The sequence below is a fragment of the Pelecanus crispus genome, chromosome 3 (assembly GCF_030463565.1).
Source record: "Pelecanus crispus isolate bPelCri1 chromosome 3, bPelCri1.pri, whole genome shotgun sequence".
Classification (NCBI taxonomy): Eukaryota; Metazoa; Chordata; class Aves; order Pelecaniformes; family Pelecanidae; genus Pelecanus; species Pelecanus crispus.
This window is the reverse complement of record NC_134645.1, coordinates 80,233,610-80,256,394: the sequence shown is the minus strand read 5'-3', so window position 1 is coordinate 80,256,394 and position 22,785 is coordinate 80,233,610. Positions and strand designations below refer to the sequence as shown.

General features: G+C 37.6%; 1 protein-coding gene across 1 annotated transcript in view; it reads left to right on the top strand.

Moving 5' to 3' along the window:
• Positions 1–22,785, top strand: part of FIG4 (FIG4 phosphoinositide 5-phosphatase) — a 72,045-nt gene that overhangs the window by 26,833 nt on the left and 22,427 nt on the right. The window contains exons 12-20 of the mRNA XM_075707381.1: positions 780–896; positions 2,414–2,459; positions 4,050–4,198; positions 8,046–8,212; positions 13,350–13,488; positions 16,264–16,322; positions 16,928–17,075; positions 17,952–18,035; positions 22,421–22,616. Of these exons, the coding sequence (XP_075563496.1) occupies positions 780–896; positions 2,414–2,459; positions 4,050–4,198; positions 8,046–8,212; positions 13,350–13,488; positions 16,264–16,322; positions 16,928–17,075; positions 17,952–18,035; positions 22,421–22,616 (1,105 nt within the window). The remainder of the gene's footprint in view (positions 1–779; positions 897–2,413; positions 2,460–4,049; positions 4,199–8,045; positions 8,213–13,349; positions 13,489–16,263; positions 16,323–16,927; positions 17,076–17,951; positions 18,036–22,420; positions 22,617–22,785) is intronic.

Genomic DNA, 22,785 nt, shown 5'->3' with positions numbered 1-22,785 from the left:
AAGGCTTTGAACAAGATTATTTATGCAAGCAAGAGATATTTAAGAATGGAAGATAATACATATATGTCTGCCTAAAGAATTGGCAGTTTCAGGAATACTGAGAACGTGTTTGCTTTAACATGTAGTTTTGAAGTAAGTTTGCTGGAAAGTAGTACTGGTAGAGATGTTCCAAAATACTGCTTCCATCTCAGTATAAGCAATCTTTAAAAAATAAATAATTGGTTTTGTTACTTGAAATGTAAACACTGTAATAAAAACTTTGAAAATGAAATTACAAGTAAACAGAAGTTAAGTCCCCAACAATGAATAGATGGATGCCCTGATCTGAGCAGGAGGTGCAGGACATCATGAAGGCTGCATGTGGAGACAAGTGTTACTGAACAAAACAGCACCTTGCAAACAAAATGAGGGAACGTGATTTAGTATAATTGTATATCCTTTTCTGTCTCACTTTTATTTTGTGAATCACAGAAAGTTTGTTAGAGGAAAATCAGTGTGGTGTGAAAGTCAAGGAGGTTTAGATTTTTTTAAGTCTTCCATTTCTAGTTCCTGTAATATGTTTTATTAAAAAGTAAAAAATTGCTCAGATGCAGTCAGTGTCTGTTTCCTAAGTCTGTAAAATCTAAGAAAACTATAGACCTAATTACTCTTGGATAAATAAAGCTGTGATGTGAGTCTTCCTTTAAATCATTTTTGTAATTTAAAGACTTTACAAGCAGTGAAAATTATTTTAGTATTAATGTATCTTGACTGTATTTTTTTTTTCTTCCTCTCCTCAGCAAACTTTGCAATGTCCTTGATAGACTGAATGTGATTGCAGAAAGTGTAGTAAAGAAGACTGGATTTTTTGTAAATCGACCTGATTCCTACTGCAGTGTCTTGCGGCCAGATGAAAAGTATGTATAATTTAATTGGTGCATATTGAATAACATCTATTCCTTGGAGAGTTGTCTGGAATTTCTATGTCTATTACATTATTTCTTATTTTAAGGCTTAAATTAATATGAAAAAATGCAATTCATTATCAAGTTATAGCTAAGAGAATTGCAGTCAGAGGCACGTGCTAAGAAATACTAACACACCAAAAGAGTACAATTATGCTGCTGCTGTTCTACTTACAATGAATTCTTACTCAATCCATTATTTGTAACTTGTAATCTGTGCCATGTGTGTTTATATAAAAGTTTTTTTTTTTTTTTCCACCTTAACCAAAGGAATCCTAAATTTAGGGGTAAATTTAACAAAGCAAACAGTATTTGGAATTTAGCAAGTGGCTTCTTTTAAGGCATACTGATAAGATAACTATCATCTAAATATTACTGAGTCCAGTGTTTTCCAATGGATTTTATGGTATTCATACATACTAAATTTAATTTTTTTTTTTTTAAATAGAAACTGTATTTACTTAGACTGTTGCAGAATTACAGTGATTCAATCAGCTGAATTCTCTCAAGTACCTGAAAATCCAGAAGTAAAATAACTTCCACATTAGAAGTTCAATAAGTTTTTGACACAAGTTTTCGCGTTAGAGATCTAATTCATCACTACCCAAATGGGAGCTCATATTTTACACAAAGAACATCCTTGCCTTTTTAGACTTCATTTAGAAACAGTCTGAGCTAAAACTGTCATAGGCTCTGTTAGACCTTTCCTGTATGCATTTTTTTCATGCATTACAGTAAACATGGCACCTGTAAACTAGGAGGAACAAGATCGATACCTCCATGTAATGCTGTGTTCTGTAGAGGTAGTCTGGTGAGTCTCAAACGTATTATATAGGCTTGCCATAGCAGTGCTCTGGTCAGGCTATAGGTAACCCTACTAACTTGAAAATACTCAGTAGTTCAGGGGTTACTTGCACTGAACATAACTGCTCCTCTACCTCAAAATGTCATTAATTTCTGATTGATGTTCTCTGGCTCTGGGGTACAGTTAAGGCCTATACAGAATTGCAAGACCTGGACAATATGTTTGTATGTATGTATCCAGCATGTATGCCTAGAATCAGTATGAGGGGGAAGTTTTAAATTGACCAGCTTGTGCTACAGTGTGTGTTATGCCTCTACCTTCCAGTTGTTGGCATTGTACCTACTTCAATATTTGGGCACTTAAAACCAGATCTAGCAACACTTGTGTTGTTCATACTCTGTTTTATAGGGAGCAAAGGAAATATTTTGTGTGGCTTTAGAATATTTCTACTTTAAGGCTAGATTTTTTTTTTTTTTTGGCAGTGTGGTTTAACTATAACATCTTACTGCTGCATAGAGTGTTCGCTGCTTTCTGGTGTTCAGGGATATCAGTTTTGCTTTGTGCAGGTTTTTAATTGTCACCCTTTTTCACTGAGCAGATCAATACATGGTATGATCTGTTATTTTTTTAAATGATTTGTAAGTCATTCTGTTTTGTTTCTCAGGTGGAATGAACTGGGAGGTTATGTTGTTTCCACTGGTCGCTTGCAGGTACTAAAATATACTTTATTAATTCATAGTTATAGTGATGTAGATCAGCACTCCCAAAGCACCAGTGAACCATTTCACTTAAATACCTGATTGGTGACTCACAGTGTGGTCTCAAATAAATATTTGTAGTAAACAGCATTATTGCTGTCCATCCCAGAAATCCAATTGGGAAATAGGGCTTAAAGTTCTTGCGTGGTATCACAAAACCTTATGCTGTTGGAATTGTATTTTTGCTGGAGGTGGCCTGAGAAATGCTTGTATTTTAAACTAGTTTCCATTACTATTTAGTTTGTAGTGTTACCAGTGCAGTGAAAGTTAAAACAGCAGCATTTTAGCAAACTGCATAATATAACTTTATACAGAAGAGGTGAAGAATAAGCATACTTAAGCCTGGAGACATATTCATTCACATGAAAATAGGTTATTAAAAGCATTTTCATTGGTGCTGAATATTCTGTACATTGTTACAATTTCCATCACTAAAAGAAAATAAAACTGGAAACACTGCTTTCCTTAAGATCAGAAAAGTGCTGAGTAAACTGTAAACCATACAGTACCAGACTTACACCTGATTATATACTCTGAACTAAGGGCATATTATTAAGAAGCATTAGTTGCTTTTGACTTGCCATTCATAATTTTGTAGTTCATGTAAGTTAGAAGGCATGTGACCATTCCTTTACTAAGTGATCACTGTGATACGTTTGTTGAGGGCAGATAAACAGCAGTGTAGATAGAATTTGATCTGTTTTAAAATAAAACCTATCAGTGCTGGTTAGATTTTTTTTTTTAATGGTAGTCTTACAGGTATACCTGTATTAGGGGAATGATTATTTTATCTGTCTTTCAACTTTCATCATTTGAGGTAGTCGCCCTTGACATACATGTAAGCATTTGGATCACGGTTTGTCTCAGAATAGACATCTTGTGAGTCACACCCAAAAAGTGCTTCTTTATTAAGGCAATAAAAGTTTAGTTGACTAGCTTGGATGTAGCCATATATATTAGCGCCGAAGAATCCTCCACGCTGTTATATTAAAATACGTTTCTTGCAGCTGTTCGTGTTATAAAATAACTTTGTGTGCATTATGAAATTGAAGAGTGGTGGTACAAGCAGCATAAAAGAATTTACGCATGACTGTGACCTTCAAAAAACGTTCATGTGTGTTGCTCCAGATACGGAAAGCTTAAAATATAAGCACCATCACAGTAGAAGCACAGCAAGTTAAAAGCGTGCTTTACTTTTTTCAGTAATTACAGCATACTTGAAAATAAGACCTTCTTCACTGAAATAATGTGGCTTTTCTTTTTAAGGTAAATCTTTAGGGCTGCTTGTGAGTTGAAGGAGAGATGCAGTTTGTGTTATGATAGAAGCAAGAATATTTTGAAAATAGGCATTACAGCAGTCTGATGGAGCTTGCTAGAGATGAACTGGTTTTTAACATTTTTTTAGAAATGTCTTTTCTCAAATTTTTGTGAGCTGACATAATTTGAGATTTGAGAAGTCTTGGATAGTAGGAAAAAAGTAATAATCATGAGGGTAGTAATTTGTTAATTAAGAAAAATCTCTTCTTTGGATTGCTTTACCAGACTGGAGTTCTCAGAACCAATTGTGTGGACTGTTTAGATCGCACTAACACAGCCCAATTTATGGTGGGAAAATGTGCTTTGGCATACCAACTCTATTCATTGGGACTGATTGATAAACCAAACTTACAATTTGATACGGATGCTGTTAGGTAAGCTATAATAATAAAATGTGTCATGGTTTTATTTTTTAATTTTGTGTCAAGAGATTTAGGAAAATTGTGCCTATGTAGAAGAAAAGTGCAATTCTTTCTATTGGAATGATTTAAGAATGTTTATTCATCCGAGTTTAAAAAATCTTCCATCCTTGAAATCTTCTTGAGAAAATCCAGTCACGCTGAAAATTTGCTCTTCTGGAAAAGCATGTTAATCAGGCTTCTGACAAGATAACTGCTTGACTTCATTCTCTTTATATGCCTAAACTTAAAGCTAAGAGTTTTCCTTTTAAACAAATGTAACAAAAAACCCACCCCAGTCTTTTACACTTACTTCACTTGCTTGAGGCAAAATGCTGACGAAAAATGAGAACTGAAAGTAGTACATGCTTTGGCAAATGCCAAACTGATATTTATATAGAAGTACATCTTACCTTGCTATTTCCTGCTTTTCCTTTGGAAAAATTTTGTGCTTTTTGATTTATTGAAGAAAAGTTTTCAGCAAAGTTGTTCTCTCAGATCAAGTATCAATGATACTTAATTCAAGCATCCTCAAACCATTTAAGAAAACCCGGCATTGAAATGCTCTGGGGGTTAGGAGGAACTAAGGTACTTAACTTGTGAATATGCTTCAGAAATTAATGTAAGAGTCCCTGATGTGATGTGGGTTTTATTCCTTAAAGCTGTTGTCGTGACTGTGAAACTTACTGCTTCATTGCTGGTTTTGACTAGTGGTTTGATAGCTTTAGAAAGTGGAGATGTAACTCATGTTTCAGAAAAGACAAAGTACTCAGTCTCCTCTCTCCTTTACTCGAGACGTGCCTTCAGCTCCTCTTCTTTCTCCTGTTAGCTTCCAGCACTTGCCTGGTGCCAGGAGCTGGTATGCGCCGCAGAAACAACCTCACTTGTAGCATGTTGGCTCACTGCAAGTGGTGGCTCCTGGCCTCTGCCTGATGGCCAGGGAGAGCACCTGCTGGCTGGCTTCTTCGGTGTGCTAGCAGTGCCTCTCATCCACCGTGTCCCAGCTGCTGGGTGCTGCATGTTTACCTCTGGGAACAAACAACTGCTGCTGCAGATACCGGTTGCTGTGCAGCCTTCCGGGGACTTGGCAGTCAGGACTCTTGGGTTCTAACTAGAGGGGATCAGGAGGTAGACAGGTCTCTTGTATCCACTCTCTGTCGTATCCTCTACAAATACCACTTACTTCAGCACTTCAGGCTGCATTTTACTATCTTTCCTTAGGCTTCACTGCCTCCCTTGTTCCCACCCCTATTTTGGGAGCCCGAATTTCCTCTGTTGCTTCCTGCTGCAATAGTCCCGTGTTTCCTGTTTATCTTCTCTCCCTCCTGTTTCCTCTCTATGCCTCAACGACCCGAATTTCCATCTCTTACCATCATCCCTTAAGATTATAGTAGTTGCTTTGTCTCTGATTTTCCTGATACCTTATTTCTCATTATCTCTCTGAAATGTAGCTATTAGCCTGGCATAAAAGGCTACTTTCATCTGGCCACATTTGACTTATTTTTTTCTTCTCCATTGCATTAGATGTATGCCTGTCTGAAACAGATTTTGTCATCTGTTAAGACTTGTTTCTGAATTACAGTATTCAGAATAATTAAAAAATACTGCTCCATAGTGCAACAAATTCTGAAGAGAGGCATGTGCTATACTGTTTCTCCATTGCGCAGTCTTCCACTTTGACCTCCCACATTCTTGTTCCCTGCATTGTCTCACATCGAGTATCTGCTTCCTGCGTACTCTGCCTCTTCATTGACACTCTTCTAACTGGCCAACGAGGGTAATCTGTAGTGGTCTGTCTTCCTTAATTTAGCTCATGTGTCTGAAAAACTAACGCTTTTCATCACATTCTTCAACTGTCCTTCTTATAATTCTGATTTTTCTCATATGGTCTCACTGGCTGGCTACAATACAGAATTTCTGTTGAACTAGAGTTCTGAAGTCAGCATTTTATTTCAGTTGGTGTCCTGGTTTCGGCTGGGATAGAGTTAATTTTCTTCCTAGCAGCATCCTGAAAGATAAAGAAACCATGAGTCTTGAACAGTCCAATTTTGTGTGTAACAAGATTAATTTTCTTAATGACTTTGCACAGGACCATTTCTGCAGGTTTTCTTAGTGATTCCTTCAGTGTAGTTGTTGTCCTATCTAGGAAGTTTCCTAGACAAGGTGTACCATAGCAGCTTATTTTATCATCTGTAGTTAACTTTTCTCTCTACAGAAGACTAGTCTTTGTTTGACTGCAGGCTTAATATTTTGAGGCTGTGGAAGGGTAATTTAATTCTGCAAGTCCTTTCCAAATCAAGTGGATCAACATCCTTAATGAATTTAAAGTTGTCTGCTTTCTGTGAACGTTTATTGCAAGGTCATTGGAACTCTGTTCACCCCATGGCTGACTGGGAAATTTTTGAGAGGTATCATCGTTTTACCTGCCAGTTTTTGCCTTCAACCTATTTTTTTAGCTTTTAGTTGACCAGCATTGCTGTCTTTTCCTCTTGTATAAAAAAAAACCAAACAAAAAACCCCACCAAAACCCAAACCAACCAACCCACCAAACCCAAAGAAACAAACAGGAGATTCTTATACATGGTGTCATGAGCTCTGAACAATTTGTGTGGAGGCAAGTGGGTTTTGGTTCATTTCTTTTGTTGTTTTTTTGGGTTGGTATTGGGGTTTTTTTTTAGGTTAATAAGCAGATGTTTCCTCCTAATTGATCTTTTTGTACTTCACCTTGGGCAGATGATTTCCTGGACAGCTATTTTCTTTTTATAGAAATTGATTTGCTGCTCTGATAAGTGTTCTTAATCCAGAACCTTTTGAGGAGGACTTCAGTCAGATGGTTGCTGGGTTACTTATGCAGTACTATCCCTTTATTGGATACCTTCTTAAAGGAATGCTATACTGATGTGAAATACGTTTCCACAGGTTTGGTGGTTGTGCTGTTGTTGTTGTTTTGTTCTGTTTTGTTCTTTTGCCTCTTGACTAAACTTTCAGCCTCTTTTAGCAAGATGTCATCCTTGTCACTGTCTTGCTCAAGCAAGGCTATAGTCTGAATTTCTGAGAAGCACTTTTCAATCTGCTATCTTTTAGACTGGGTGTCATCTCCTTAGGATAGCCTTGTTTTCTGAGACTGTTGTCTTGTTTTTGTCATTGATGGGGAGCTTCTTGATAATTTTTGCTATTTGGACTGCTCTCAGTTTGGAGTCTACTGTCAATTTCTTGATGCTAGAGGACTATGTTGCTTTTAGCCAGCTCTCCTTGTCTATCTTAGCAGCCAACTCTTTCTACCTTCTTCTTACATCATGTTTTTCTAGCTCAAACATATGGTATCTGACTGCCATTCACGTTTCTTACAAGTCATGTTTATTTGGTTTGTACCTTTGAGCAATTGTTACTGTAACATTTGGTGTATTTAAAATACCTTAGTTTGTGAAGGTATATGGTTTGTTTTCTCCCCACAGACTAGTAGGACATGTTAATTTTTCCCTGAATCTACAGAAGTGCATATTCTGTAGTGTGAATGCATTCTGACGTATTATAAATTAGTGACAATCTTACAATCTAATCCTTCTTAGTAATTATTATATCTGAATAAAATTTCCACATATTTATCTGAATAAAGAATAGAGACACAGCTTTAAATTTCAGTGTTTGTAAGTTAATAGCATGGTTTAATGAAATACTTCGTTTTGTAAACTGCGAAGAGTACTAGGGAGAAGAAAACATATTGCTTGTTAAACAGAGACTTTATTATTACAATACTTTATTTTTTCTCTTAAAAAAATCTTTTCAGAAGTTTGATAGAGGACACATTTTGCTTTTCCTTCAGATTATTTGAAGAATTATATGAAGATCATGGAGACACACTTTCTCTGCAATATGGAGGTTCTCAGCTTGTCCACAGAGTAAAAACCTATAGAAAGATAGCTCCATGGACTCAGCATTCCAAAGATATTATGCAAACACTCTCAAGATATTATAGTAACGCTTTCTCAGGTAAATTTAATTTTAAGTGCTTCCTTTTAAGCCATTATTTAAAAAGCATCTTTCTTGTGATGTTTCAGTAATCCATACTATGATCTTATGACAGAGATCCTCTGTACTGTAATTTCCAAATAATTCCATAAAATCTGGTGGATTGATCCGATATGGGTATTCTGATTTGATGAAGTATTTATATCCTATGCAAACGCATTTTGTAGCATGCAGCCTTATTTGATAAAAGTTAGTGAACTGATGTTAGAAGTATTTAGAAAATGTACACATGTAGCACTGAAACTGACAGTGACATTTGTAGATCAGTAGAGAAGCAGGTAGCTGTTACAGAGCTGTTAAAATGATGGACAGAATGACTTCAACAAATACAAGGAAACTGGTAAATCTAAATCTAAACACAAGTGGAAGGCTTCAAGTGGAGTATTTCTTGTGATGTTTCTGGGGACTTCAAACAAAAACCATATTCTGATGCAAATAATTGTTTCATATGAACAGAAGCTACTAACTGTTGAATCTGTGGCAGAAAAGACAAAATTAAATTCAGAAAGCAAGGTCCACCAAGTAAATAAGCTATTTCCTGAGTTAGATAAGTTGTAAAATATTAGCTTACTCCTTTACTAGCTCGTATCAGTCACTGGTACTGTTCTACTTTGTTCTGGACGACATTGCTAAGAGAAACCTCTTTGAAAAATGCTGAGCCATACCTTATGTAAAGTAACTGGAAAAAAAAATGCTTAGTGTTTTTAGAAGTCATGAGAAAGATCTAAAAGAGTGATTGAAGGACAGTCTAAGACATGTCAGGATGACAAACACTGAGTGCTGCTGTGTTCTAAATATTGTGTCATTCCTCTTACTCTTTTTCACAAAAGCTGCGTAGCCAAGGAAGGAAGTTGCTTTTTTTTTTTCCCTAGTAGACTGCAATTATTTAGAAACTATGTGAACTTTAAAACAGTGAGTTGGACACTGGCTAGAAATACTAAGTCATCTTTGGTTTCTTTGGCGGAAGTTATTGCTTTTGTTAGTGGCAATTCTGTATATGTAACAAAATGTCAGAGCACAGCATTTAAAGTGCTGTTTCTGAATGTAACTCCTGTAATTTGTGTATCGTATTTGCCCAAATGAAATGAGAAGTTGAGAGCTTGTTTATTTCAGTGGTATGGTCTCTTATTGTTTGCAGTGGCAATAAGGTATGGTTTCATCAATTCTTATGAGCAAAAGGGAGCACACTTGCAGTATCACCTGTACTGATAAGTACAAGATGGAACAAATCTTTGAAGCTGTTCACTTTTATGCCAGTCACCTAAATGGTTGGGCAGAAGCTTGAGCAAAGTTCTAGAATCCATATTTGCAGTTGTGCTGTGCTTGCAAGGATAGTCAAGGTATGCACGTGTTTTAGTAATAAAAGGATTTGTTCTGAAAAAGATGTTACAAAAAGAAGAAAGAATACAGAATGAAAAAAGTCCATCTTGTCATCTCGGAAAACTTGTAGCTGAGTACACAAACAGATGGTAGGCTTTACTGAAGTAAATATGAAAAATGAAACTTTCATAAAGGTGCTGCACACTTTCCCCAATTTACTTCTGGTTTTGGTATTTGATCCCATTTGAGCCAAATATTTTTGGTGCTTTATGCATTCCTTGTGTTTGAAACATAGCATTCAGTTGAATGATTGTTGAAACATAGCATTCAATGTTGTATTTACTGCATTTTTAGTGTGAAATTTTAAAAGGTTCACTTCAGTGAAATTTAAAGGTTCGCTGTCCAACACTGCCTGTTCATGTGGCATCTGCAAGCCTGTTAATGTGACACATTGAGAGAGATCATTTTACTCTTGAAGTTTTCTCAGAAAGCAGAGATAAAAGAAGCATTTTTAGAACAAGATTCTGATTTGCTGTACTGCATTTATTGTTGCTACTATCCATCACATATCCTTGAAAATACAAATAAAAATCTGAGGGCTAGCCAGTCCATGAGCCAGCATTTCCTTGTGTGTCTCATCTGAGAAACTTTTTTTAATGCTTATGAATTTTATGTACCAGTAGTAAACAGACACAGAAAATTAGTGATTTGCTTGAAGTCATACAGTACATCAGATTCAGAACAAGATTACAAGTGGCCTGCAAACAGTGCCTCCTAAATAAGTCACTTAGCCACACTTGTTCTGTTTGTCATAAGAAAGACATGATTCTAAAAATAATTTACACTTTTAAGAAAATGGTTTTATCTGTTGACTTCAAAGTTCTTAAGATAATCACGACTAATTAAGTTGTACAGATGACAAAAAGTAAGCCATGTATCGGTTAAGTGACTTGCCTGGAGATACTAATCCAGTAGATAAGACTTGGACTTGTAAGAAAGATAACTTTGAATGCAGTTTCACTCTGGTCATGATATGTGGTTTAGCTTTTCTATAGGTTTTCTGTACCTGTAAATTTGTAATATGTTGCCTATATAACAGAAGAGTGAAGAGTTAAAGAAGTTTTCTCAGGATCAAGTTAGTGACTGAAGCTTGGAAGAAAACCAAGGTTTCCTTCTAAAAATGTGGGACAATTAATTTTATGGTAACTTGAAAAAAATCTTACAGGTTTAGGCAAAAATTCTGGTTTTCATGCATGTTTATAATTCTAGCATTTGAAAAAAGTAGAGGGTGCAGTGTAGTTTGGGAATTCAACTGTTTGAAGTACCCTGGTTATAAGCAAGCGAGTTGTACCAGAAGAAATAACATCATCCAGCTAAGAATTAGGTCTTCCTTCAACACCCTCTCTGGCAGGCATTCTGATTAGTTAGAACACTTTTCTTTCATTTGTGATTACCATAGAAATTAGGAAATAGTATTCCAAATAATATTCTTCTGACTTATATGCCTTTTAGAAGGTAATGTGATGTTGCAGGCTTCAGTGCTGGAGTTGCAACATGCATAATAAACTTCTGGAATCTGGAATAATCTATTTATCCACAAACAGGACTGGACATAATAAACTACCTTTTAGTGTTGTATGAAAGTAAACTTAATTATTACAATCTTTTAGTCATGGGAAGTTATAGTCCCCATTGTGTTGAATCTCTTATGATTTAGTAATTTGTCATGTAGTGCAGTTGCAAACTCAGATCGAGAGCAGTAGATTATTTTAGGCTAATTCAATTAAATAGCCCCTTCAGTTCCTGTTTTCTCAAATGGTCTTAAAAATGTGCTAGTAAAAAAAACCTTTTAAACCACAAAGTAACTTATGAGGAAGAAAGAACACATGTTATTGCTTGTGACTTTTCCTCTCTTTTTAATTCTCAGTGTCCTCAACAAGTTTTTTCTTGTTTATTTTTTCCAACCCTTTTTACTGAGTTTTGCGTAGCTTTATTGCACTGTTCCTGGCCTTCCTCATTCTCTCCTTATGTCTTGGTTAAACAGTGACATTATTCTGCAGAAACAATATGGCCTGCAAACCATAAGGACCTACATGTGCTTTTGAGTATTACTGTGTAGAAGAGATAATGTTTATAAGTTGATCCTCTTAAGAAAATTGGGAAGGTGAGGAGCAAGAAAGAAGGTAGAATAAGTATCTTTTTGGAAAAGTGCTGTGAAGGGACAGTAGAAGTATCTGGAGGGAGTGTGCGTGCATAGAAAAGGAAGAAAAAAGCCGGATTCCAGATGAAAGGTCCTTTAAGTAGGGAAGGGGAGCCAAGCAACATCAAGAGCTTTTCCCTTTTCCTGGTGCCTTGCCCTGTTACACCATGTGACTGTTTGTACAGAAGATTCCACCTCCAAATATTGACCTCCACATATGCACACTTCTATAAAGTGCAGTACTTCTCTATAAACCTATTGTCACAAAATTTCTACATAGCACTTCATTTGTCAGCTGCTTGTGTGTCTTAATTCCCTGTAAAAAATACTATATGTTGCACAGAGGGGAGAGATGTTTGAATTCTGGGGAGAAGGAGGTATTGACTGAAACTTTGGTGGTGGCCAGGAACCAACTTTGTTCTTGCTGTCATACCACCGCTTTGTGGATTCTGCCTATATTTTTTACCTGCTTTCTGGTATAGTGAGACTTCAGTTTGTCTTTTTGATGCAGTGTGTTGCTAAAGGGATGCTCAACTCTTGTAATACTCTTTTTAAAACATGGAGAGAACTGAAGGAGTAACACTATCTATTGAACTAGTCTGAACTATTCCTTGTCTGATGACTACTGAAGTGCAAACGAGTGGAGACGAGAGCTTTCCACATGCTAATTCCGCAGAGCACAAATAGAACTCAATTCTCCACATATTCCCCCATATCTGAAGATCCTTTGTGTGTAAGCCTTCCTCTGCCCCTACCACTCTGCTTGCAAAGCTGTCTTTATCATAGTTCACCATCCCCAAGCCCTCATCTGACTCCAGCTTTTTTTCCTATCTGTTGTAACTCATCCTGTCTGCAGCTAGGTAGCAAGAGAGATTTTAAAGATGTAAGTGAACAACAATGTTTCTTGTCATGCTTCATCTACAGTGGTATGGAACTACTGGATTTTAGCACTTGCCTTATTTAGTTTGGTGAAGCTTAGAATATGGCAAAAGAAATTGATGATTTAAACTGACAGGGAAAAAGAAGTCCAAATTATTAAAAGGTGTTTGTGAAGTTTAATCATTTTACTGACTATGTTTTGGCTAGAAAAACCCAAAGAATTCCTAATATGTGTGTTATGTGGGAAACTTGTGTATTGCATGGATACTGTTTAATTTCATGAAATCATTCTTCTGTTATTTAGACTGCAGTAAATTCATCATGATATGTCAGATTCCATGAAACATGCATAAATACATGCACATGCTTCATGCATATACATATATGTAGAGGTGGGAGACAGAGCTGCAATGTGAGGTCTTACTTCTGCAAATCCTCTAAGCAGAGCTTCTGCCTTGGCTTGTGTGAGAGAAGCCAAGGAAAGAGGCAGTGCTGGTACCAGCCCCCGTGCACTGCAGTGTGGCAGAAGGTCAGGTCTAAATGAAGTTTCATTACGGTGGTTGAAGCCCAAGACGTCCCTGTCGAAGTCATAGGACGTACACACTGTCTGTTGAGGAGCGAACATAACAAACAAGCAAATGTCTGAATGGGCTTGAGCTCTGCAATGTTCTGGCATTAAGTGTACCTCTTGTCTAACAGATGCAGACAGGCAAGATTCTATCAATCTCTTTCTGGGAGTATTCAAGCCTACAGAAGGAAAACCTCATCTCTGGGAACTTCCCACTGATTTTTATTTGCATCACAAGAACACCCTCAGTCTGTCACAGACCAGGCGAAGGTATTTTGCTGTTCTGTTTTTTTTGTTTGGTATTGCTCTAATAAATCTCTAATAAAAAACCCCATGTTGCTAACCAAATAATTTGGTCAGCCTGCCAAAAACTTGCTTACTGTTTTTTTAAGTTTTTACGAAAACTTAAAAAAAACCCTTCAACAGATTACAAAAAATGTTGGATGTTGGTGTTTTGAAGGATTTGCTTTAGTATGTTATTTTCCTGTTGTACTGAAAAAAAGTTTCCTTTCATATGAAATTCTGTCCTGCAGTGTGAAATGCTTCATTATTTTACTGAAGTACAGTTACCACTGTCTCATTAAGCAATATATAGGTGTATTTTTGATGATCAGATTTATTAAGTTTTCGTATTTGAGATTAGGTGATGAGGATAACATTTGTTTGTTTATTTTGTGTAATGCACTTAGTCTGCAGCTGTGCATACCATGAAGCCCATGATTCTTCTGCCTTCCTTTCAGCCATGTCTAGCCTGTTTTGAAGACTTTTTCTTCATTTGCATTCCATTATAGTTGCACAGTAATATACAGAAGTAGTAGAGCTAAAGCATAAAAAATTTGAAGTAATTTTAGAGTGCTTCACAATGCAGCATGATTTTGTTAAGGATTATAAATACTGTGTGTAAAACCAAACAAAAAATCCCTTTTAATAATAAGGACAGTACTAGACTTGTTAACTAAATCATCTCTTTTTAGGAATTTCACAGTTTGTATCTTTGTTCATTCTATGAGTCTTAAAGGTCTGTATCACAAATGGTAGATCTGAATATCTGCAGTTAGATTTTTATCTGGGGAAAATGCAAGTGTTTAAACAATGCATTCAATCCCTGTTGGCTGCTTATTCTATTAACCTGTCATGGCAGCTGGCGTGTGATATGACTGTTTCTAAATTTCAATCCTGTTGTATTGTCTCCTGAGGCTTCTTTTGATGCTAGCTTATATCAGCCATACAATCAAATGCTATTTTATGCACACATGAAACATGCAACATTAATTTTATTGCCTACTGGTTCCGAACATTATTGTATGTCAAAAATTAATTCAGCTGATATATCACAAATATATGAATGTTTTAGTCTCCCTTTAGTCTGTTACTCTGTTAAACAACTGTTTCTTGTTTGTCACAGATACTGTTCTCAAATGAGGTGGAACATTTAAAAAAGCTGGTTGGCATTCTTCATTTACTTGTTAATAAGTTTTACCTTTCGTTCTGGCCAGTATTTCTTCTGAGCACTTATAATATACAACCAAGATGTCTTCTCATCTGAACAAAATGACACCTCCATGTAATAAGTAGTTAGGTGAAAGAAAGCTCTTCCAAGTAATTTTTTGTTTCTGTGAAACTGTTGGACAAGTTCCTCATAAAACTTCTGCCTGCCTGTCTGTACAGTGCCTCTTTTGCATTCCTTGGGCACAGCAGCAAAGGAAATAATGAAAACTCACACTGAAATCAAGGATATAGGAAGAGAAGGAAGATGTTGTTTCCTGTCATTGAAACTTTTTTGACTATGTGGTTTTCCTATATTGCATTTGCCTCTCCATCAGAAAGAAAATATTTCATAATAAGTTTCATATATTATTTTTATATAATTTGTGATTCACATGAAAGGACAGTGAATACGGAAAAGGAGACTTTCTGTTGCCATGTTACTTACCATTTATGCAAGCAGCAAAACTGGGTATGTCTGCATAGTTTCTAAAGACACTGGAGAAAATGGCGTGCTAGCATGGCCTGATACAGTACTTCAGGAAGGGACTGTCAGGCATAACTCATTCCCTTCTGTCTAGGACATACACAGTTGCTGGAATTGAAGTGTGTTGCCCTGCCTGTTCTGCACTGTTTGCTAAGTCCCACTAACAAGTCTATCTCTGCGCATGGAAATATACCCATTGTTTTTGCTCTGGATGGCTACATTGACATGAGTAGGAGATAACCACATTAATACTCTGATTACAGCCCTTACAGCATTGTGAATGCCACAGATTTTTGAAATAAAAATCAGTGAAGATAAATGTCTTTTCATCCCAAGTAATGAAATAGAAGAAACTATCAGAATAGTTTAGAGAAGAAATTAAAGTGTATTGGAGAAAATAAAAATATGTAAACATGAATGAAAGACAAAACATGCTTTATTTAGAAATTTATTTAGAAATCCTGAATAAGCTTTCAGCAGGGCCTGGTTTTTGCTGTTAGCTATGCCAGCATACAGTTCTCGGACTTAGGACAGAAACACATTTTGATGTGACAGCTATGTGTAGAAGTCAACTGCCTTGGCAATCATCCAATTTTTGTTATCATTGACCTTCATTTCTTCATACATTTTTCCTAATTTTTCCTAATTTTAGGATCTGAATAATAAGTGGTGGGTGGGGTTGGGGTTGATACTTTTTTTTTAAAAAAAAAAAAAGACCAGAACAAGAGAAATACATAATTACCTTCTATATGTACTAAGACCTTAATTTTCAGTACTGTAGAGGTAGGCACCTGCAATATATTCTGTTTAATGGAACAAAACCACTTCTCCCTCCATAGCTGTACTGAGCTTCATGTGTTTCAATTTCATGGCCTGAGAGCAAAGTAGTAGGATAGGGGCCTGTTGAAATCCTCCATCCAAGGATAATTCTTTACTTTCTTCCACACTTGAATTGCAAAGAAATGTTTACTAAAGTGACACTGTATGGTTGGGTAACTGTTATGTGCAAACATTTAGACTGGATACAAGATCAAATCTTCTGTATCCATTGTGTGTCTGTTTTTCCTGTACAGCTATACTTACTGGTGGACCACAGGTGTGCTAAAGCATTTACCTCTTCCTTTTGATGAAGGTAGGAACTATATTTGCTCCTTGCCTTACAGAGTATCTTGGAAAAGAAGTTTTAGACACAAATGCTTTTTAACTGTTTTAGATCCCAAATCGGGGGCGGGGGGGGAATTCCATAATGATTGCCAAATACTTCCCTCCCCACCCCCCAGTGAGCTATGATTTTTCAACTGCAGGATGCAAGAGATACCTAACTGGCTAAAACTTGACCTCCATATGTTTATGTGCCAGGGCACACTTCATTTTTTTTTTTTTTTTCTTCCCCGCCCCCTCCCCTTGCCTATTAACATGTATTTATAGTCGATGCTAGTGGTTACATTCGTGTTGTAGATGACAGGGTATTGCTAGTGTGTCTTATTTCTCTGGGATACTGTGGAGCATGTTTTATTAGTAATTGTCGTCATGAAGGGAAATCAAATTATGGTGGTTGATAATGCATATTTATTAACAATGTGCTGTGCATCATCTTCTTCATATCATAGTTTCTTGTCTTAGAGGGGACATGGCTGTAGAAAAATGCCTGGTAGGGTGGCTAAGTAAGCAGGCTACTGTTTAGTTTTTTGCAGTCGGTAATTGTTAGTAAAAAGATTTTTTTTTTCTTTTCCCCAGTGACATGTGCTGAAAACAGACGCAAGTTGACAGTGAAAAAATTCCACAAGTATGAAGAGGAAATCGATATCCACAATGAGTTTTTTCGACCATATGAGTTGAGCAGTTTTGATGAGACCTTCTGCTTGGCAATGACCAATTCTACACGGTATATTGGGATGTTTTGTGACTATAAATCCTTAACTGGAAGTTGATTTGGTGTGAATTAAATGTGCATTTGACTTGGTTAAATCTGTGTAATATGATAGGTTTTGTGGGGTGTTTGATTTTTTTTTTTAAAGCTTCAGATTTAGCAAACTTGTAGAAACTAAATCACAATAGTGAAATGGAAATGCTACTCTAAAATAATTTTGTTAAGATAGCACTTAAATTTCCAGTTATTTTGCATTACGGCGTGCCAAATGTTTGAAGGCTGAGAAATTTGTTTTTCTCTGTGGACTCAGGGCACAGAGGCTACCTTCAAAGCAATTGTTTTATAATTGTTCTGCTTTCATTTTGCAATTGTTCTCTTCAGTTCATCAGGTTCTCACAGCTGGCCAGATAGTTGTGGGTTGTTTGGTTTTGTTCTGGGTTGTTTTTTTTGTTGTTGTTGTTGGCAGCAATCAGCTGGATATTCTAAGCATAATCTTAATCATGCTTTAGCTAAAGACTTCCAGGCAGATTATTTTTCATGTAGCTTTTTGACCCAATTTCAGTGTTGGCAGCATTTTGAAAACAATGTAGCTGAGTTACAGGGCTTCTTGAGCACAAGAATGGAGCATATTACCACTTGCCAAGGAGGCTAGAGCAATGGTTGCTGCTGTTTTATGGGACTAAATAATGCAATTGAAAGCTTTTTAAATACCTAGGGGTTTATATTTATGTGACTTTAACTTGTAATGATGAAGTTAGAACATGATATTTCTTGTTATTTATTTCTTTTTTTGATTCAGAGGTACATGTTAGGGCTGGTTGTTCCAGAAAATTAAAAAGTGTTATGTGTTAAACTTAGCTCGTGAACAGTTTTTCCTTTCTATTTTGCCAGGGATTTTATGCCTAAGAATGTGGGGATTGATCCAAGTCCATTTACTGTTCGTAAACCTGATGAAACTGGAAAATCAGTGTTGGGGTAAGTCTGAAATATGAAATTTTGTTCTGGTTTAATAGTAGTGAAATTGTAATGCAAATATATAAACTCTGTATGTGTGTCTGTGTAGCACATTCTCTGTTACATGGGAAATAAAAAAATCATTGGTGTTATACTGTAGAATTGTACACTTTGAAATCATATCTAATTTGAGATTTTTATTTGACACTGGGAATTCTTTATTCAGACTTGTTTAATCTTTTCTGTTTTCTTGTACTCCTCTAAGTGAAACCCATGAAAAAATTTTATCTAGAATATACAGAGGTTGTTGCAATTTGATGATCTCCTCATACTAGTGGCAACTGTGTTTCTCTATTGGAGATAACAGAAATGCATGTATTATTGCTGTCTTTTTAAAAAAAAAAAGTAAATTTTACATAAATAGAGCATATCCTGAAACAGCCATAAGTGCCAATTTCAGCATAGGTTTTGATAAAAAAATGTTATTAAAATATTTATACATAAAATTATATAAAACAATTCAGCAACAGTTATTGGGACAAATGAATGTTTCATTTAGCTGGTTTTGCATCCTGGACTTGCTTTGTTACTTTATTCCACTGTTGTGTCTGATCTGCTGTATCACACAAGCGCTATGGGGACTGTTCCTGAACCAATTCATTCTCTCTTTGATACCTCATATTAAGGAAAGCTTTTGTCAGTAATGACTAAATGACTATGCTGTCACAACATTATAAGTTCTTCTGAAAACTTGCCATTCTATTAAAATCTACAAAATTCGACTGTCTCATATATAACATCCATTGTGCCTTGACCCTGAGGGACTCACTGTCAGTAAATGTTGAGAGTAGACTATGCTTATCAGTAGTAGAACCTGATCCACCTGAGAGTATTGAGGGAGCTGGCAGAGGAGCTTTCCAAGCCACTTTCCATCATCTGTCAGCAGTCCTGGTTAACAGGGGAGTGAGTTCCCTGATGACTGGAGGCTTGCCAATGTGACACCCGTCTACAAGAAGGGCCGGAAGGGGGGACCTGGGGAACTACAGGCCTGTCAGCATGACCTCAGTGCCAGGAAAGATTATGGAGCGGTTCATATTGAGTGAACTCAACAGGCAAGTGCAGGTCAACCAGGGGATCAGGCACAGCCAGCATGGGTTCATGAAAGGCAGGTCCTGCTTGACCAACCTGATCTCCTTCTATGACCTGGTGACCCGCCTGGTGGATGCAGGAAAGGCTGTGGACGTAATTTACCTGGACTTTAGCAAAGCCTTTGACACAGTCTCCCATAGCATTCTTCTTGGGAAGCTGGCAGCTCGTGGCTTGGATGGGCGTAGTCTTCACTAGGTAAAAAACTGGTTGGGTGACCGAGCCCAGAGAGTAGTGGTGAATGGAGTTAAGTCCAGTTGGCGGCCGGTCATGAGCAGTGTTCCCCAGGGCTCTGTTTGGGGCCTGTCTTGTTCAATATCTTTATCAATGATCTGGATGAGGGGATTGAGTGCACCCTCAGTAAGTTTGCAGATGACAGCAAGTTGGGTGGGAGTGTCGATCTGCTGGAGGGTAGGATGGCCCTGCAGAGGGACCTGGACAGGCTGGACCGATGGGCCGAGGCCAACTGTATGAGGTTTAACGAGGCCAAGTGCCGGGTCCTGCACTTCGGGCACAACAACCCCATGCAACGTTACAGGCTGGGGAAGAGTGGCTGGAAAGCTGCCTGGCTGAAAAGGACCTGGGCGTCCTGGTTGACAGCTGGCTGAACATGAGCCAGCAGTGTGCCCAGGTGGCCAAGAAGGCCAAGAGCATCCTGGCTTGTATCAGGAATGCTGTGGCCAGCAGGAGCAGGGAGGTGATTGTGCCCCTGTACTCGGCACTGGTGAGGCCACACCTGGAATACTGTGTCCAGTTTTGGGCCCCTCACTACAAGAAAGACATTGAGGTGCTGGAGCGTGTTCAGAGAAGGGCAACGAAGCTGGTGAAGGGTCTGTAGCACAGGCCTTATGAGGAGCGGCTGAGGGAACTGGGGTTGTTTAGCCTAGAGAAGAGGAGGCTGAGGGGAGACCTTATCGCTCTCTACAACTACCTGAAAGGAGGTTGTAGTGAGGTGGGTGTTGGTCTCTTCTCCCAAGTAGTTAGCAGTAGGACAAGAGGAAATGGGCTCAAGCTGCGCCAGGGGAGGTTTAGGTTGGAAATTATGAGAAATTTCTTCACGGAAAGGGTGGTCAAGCATTGGAACAGGCTGCCCAGAGAGGTGGTGGAGTCACCATCCCTGGAAGCGTTCAAAAAGCGGGTAGATGTGGCACTTTGGGACATGGTTTAGTCTAGTCTACCCTTGATTGGTTTAGTGTGGACTTGGTAATGTTAAGTTAATGGTTGGACTGGATGATCTTAAAGGTCTTTTCCAAGCTAAACGATTCTGTGATTCTATAATTCTATGATTTCATGCTGCTGATGTTCCCTGGGAATAAGCAGAAAGACTGTTCAATGGAAACACAATTTACCTCTGCTAAGAATTGTGAGTTTATGGGTACTTCTAAGGATAAACTTCATTCTTCTGCTTTGGTATAATGTCAGATTTCGGACTAACTAATTTCTCTCCAGATATTCCATTAAATACTTGACCATTACGGATTTTTCTCAGGCACTTTGCTTCACACTCTTCACCGTGATTTTTAGGGATTGTTGTGAGATAGAAAAACAGCTGGATCAAAGCCATGTTCCAGGACTCCCTGGGTATTGCTTGTAAGGCTTCCCATGCGTTGGCTGTGTAGTGGTGTAAAAGGTGTCTTCAGTCTTCCACTGTACTCACATTTAGCCCTTAGTAGAGGTGGTATCTTTACCTTGCGCATTTGTCATCATCTTTTGATCTACTATGACATTTCTGGAGGATTTGGTGATCTGTTTTCATCTGTAAGTGTTCTCATCCAGTAGGACAATTAGATCTTGGCGTGCCTTCTGAGTATGTGCTGAAGCTGGGGTGGGGGTATTACTCTTACCAGTGTTTGGCTACTTGCTCCATTCTTCAGCTTTCAGAAAGGACGTCTTTTCTTCTGACCTTCACCTCATTTAGAAAAGTAGAGAAGATAACCTTAATTTTCTCTAAAAAGAATGCAGTATGTCTTTATAACTTTCTGTCAATTTCAATCTAAGGAGATGTCAGTTTCTGCTGAGTCAGAAATTAAACTGACCTGTGTTGGTTTTTTCCCCCCTAAGGCATTTGTTCCAGCTGTAAGAATTCTTCTGATATATTAATGTCCTTGGGGGTTGGATATGCTCTCAGATCAAGAACCTTTGGGAGGACTCTCCTACTTTGTTTATATGTGTTCCTAAAGCATATAAAGTTTAGCTCATTCACTACAGGGTTAAACTGCTGTATGAGTTTGACTGCAAAAGGCAGAACTCTTTGTGACAGTCATGGTGTGCTCTACTACAGCTCAAGTGATACTGGTGACCTCCATGCCTTTGCTGATGAGAACACTAGAGCTGCAACTCAAATGGCATTTGCACCAAACTGCATGCTGTTGTCAAAGCTTCTTAGCATGCTGCTGCCTTCTTTTCAGGGCCTGCCTTTAGAGCCAGTCACGTACAACATCATATATATGGACAGTCATCTCAGCAACGGGATGTTGCTTCCCTGTTTCCAGAACTGATTTGTCTGTAAACATATTCATTACCTGCCTTCCAGTCTCTCTTCCTCCAGGGTCCCTGAAAGATCGTGACAGTGTCTGAGAGGAAAGTGCAACCACACACCTTTCTATGGCCAGTAGGAAAGGATGTAGAGGATGTATGGGTGGTGCAATTTCTGATGGGCAAAGTAAAGTATACCTTTCAGAGCTTGTACAGTTAAACCCAGTGTTAGCCTACGAAAATATAGATGCTGTATGTTGAAGAATTCTTAGAAATAAGGCACCTCTTTGTATTGACTAGAATTTCTAGGGTGAGAAATACATGCCACATAAAGAAATGTTGCTGATTAAAGAACTAAATAGAGGGGAGAGGTGTGGAAAAGGAAGGGTGAAAAAAGTGACATTATGAGTAAGATTTTTTGGCCCAAGATTAAGAAAGCTAGGGGAATGGATAATGTTAATCAGAAAGTGAAACTTTTTCCCAGATGAAAACCAAAGATGTTATGTCTTGATGAATTTTTATTCCTTTTTATTCATTCAGTCTGGGGGAGGGATTTAAGTAAAGAATCAGAGAATTGCTGGATAAAAGCTGACATAATCCTTTGAGCTCTCTTTAAATGCTCTAGAATAAGAAGAGATTGAAGAAAAGTAAATCAATTGGGGGATTCAAAAGATGTTGCTCCAGAGGATAAAACTTACTTCCCCCAGTAGCCAAAATTAGAAATTTTAAATACTTGTTGTTAATATCTTGCTGATTTCATAAATACATACTGCCTTCCATAATAGGAACAAAAGTAATAGAGAAGAGACTGTGCTGCAGCGCAAAACAGCTGCTAGTGCTCCTCCACCCCCAAGTGAGGAAGCAGTGTCAAGTAGTTCTGAAGATGATTCTGGGACAGACAAAGAAGATGAAGGTGCTGTTTCTCAACGTTCAACTCCAGTAAAGGTGACTGATACAGGAGACAATACAAAAATCACAGAGGTAAGAAAATCTTGTGGCAGGCAAGAAGGCTAATCATGGACTTAAAATGCACATTTCCTTAAAAAAAAAAAAAACCACAAAACCAAAAAAAAACCAAACCAACAACAACAGTAAATGTTATAGAACAGTCAGAAGTAAAGCACTGAGAAATCAAGTGTAAAAAGGTCTC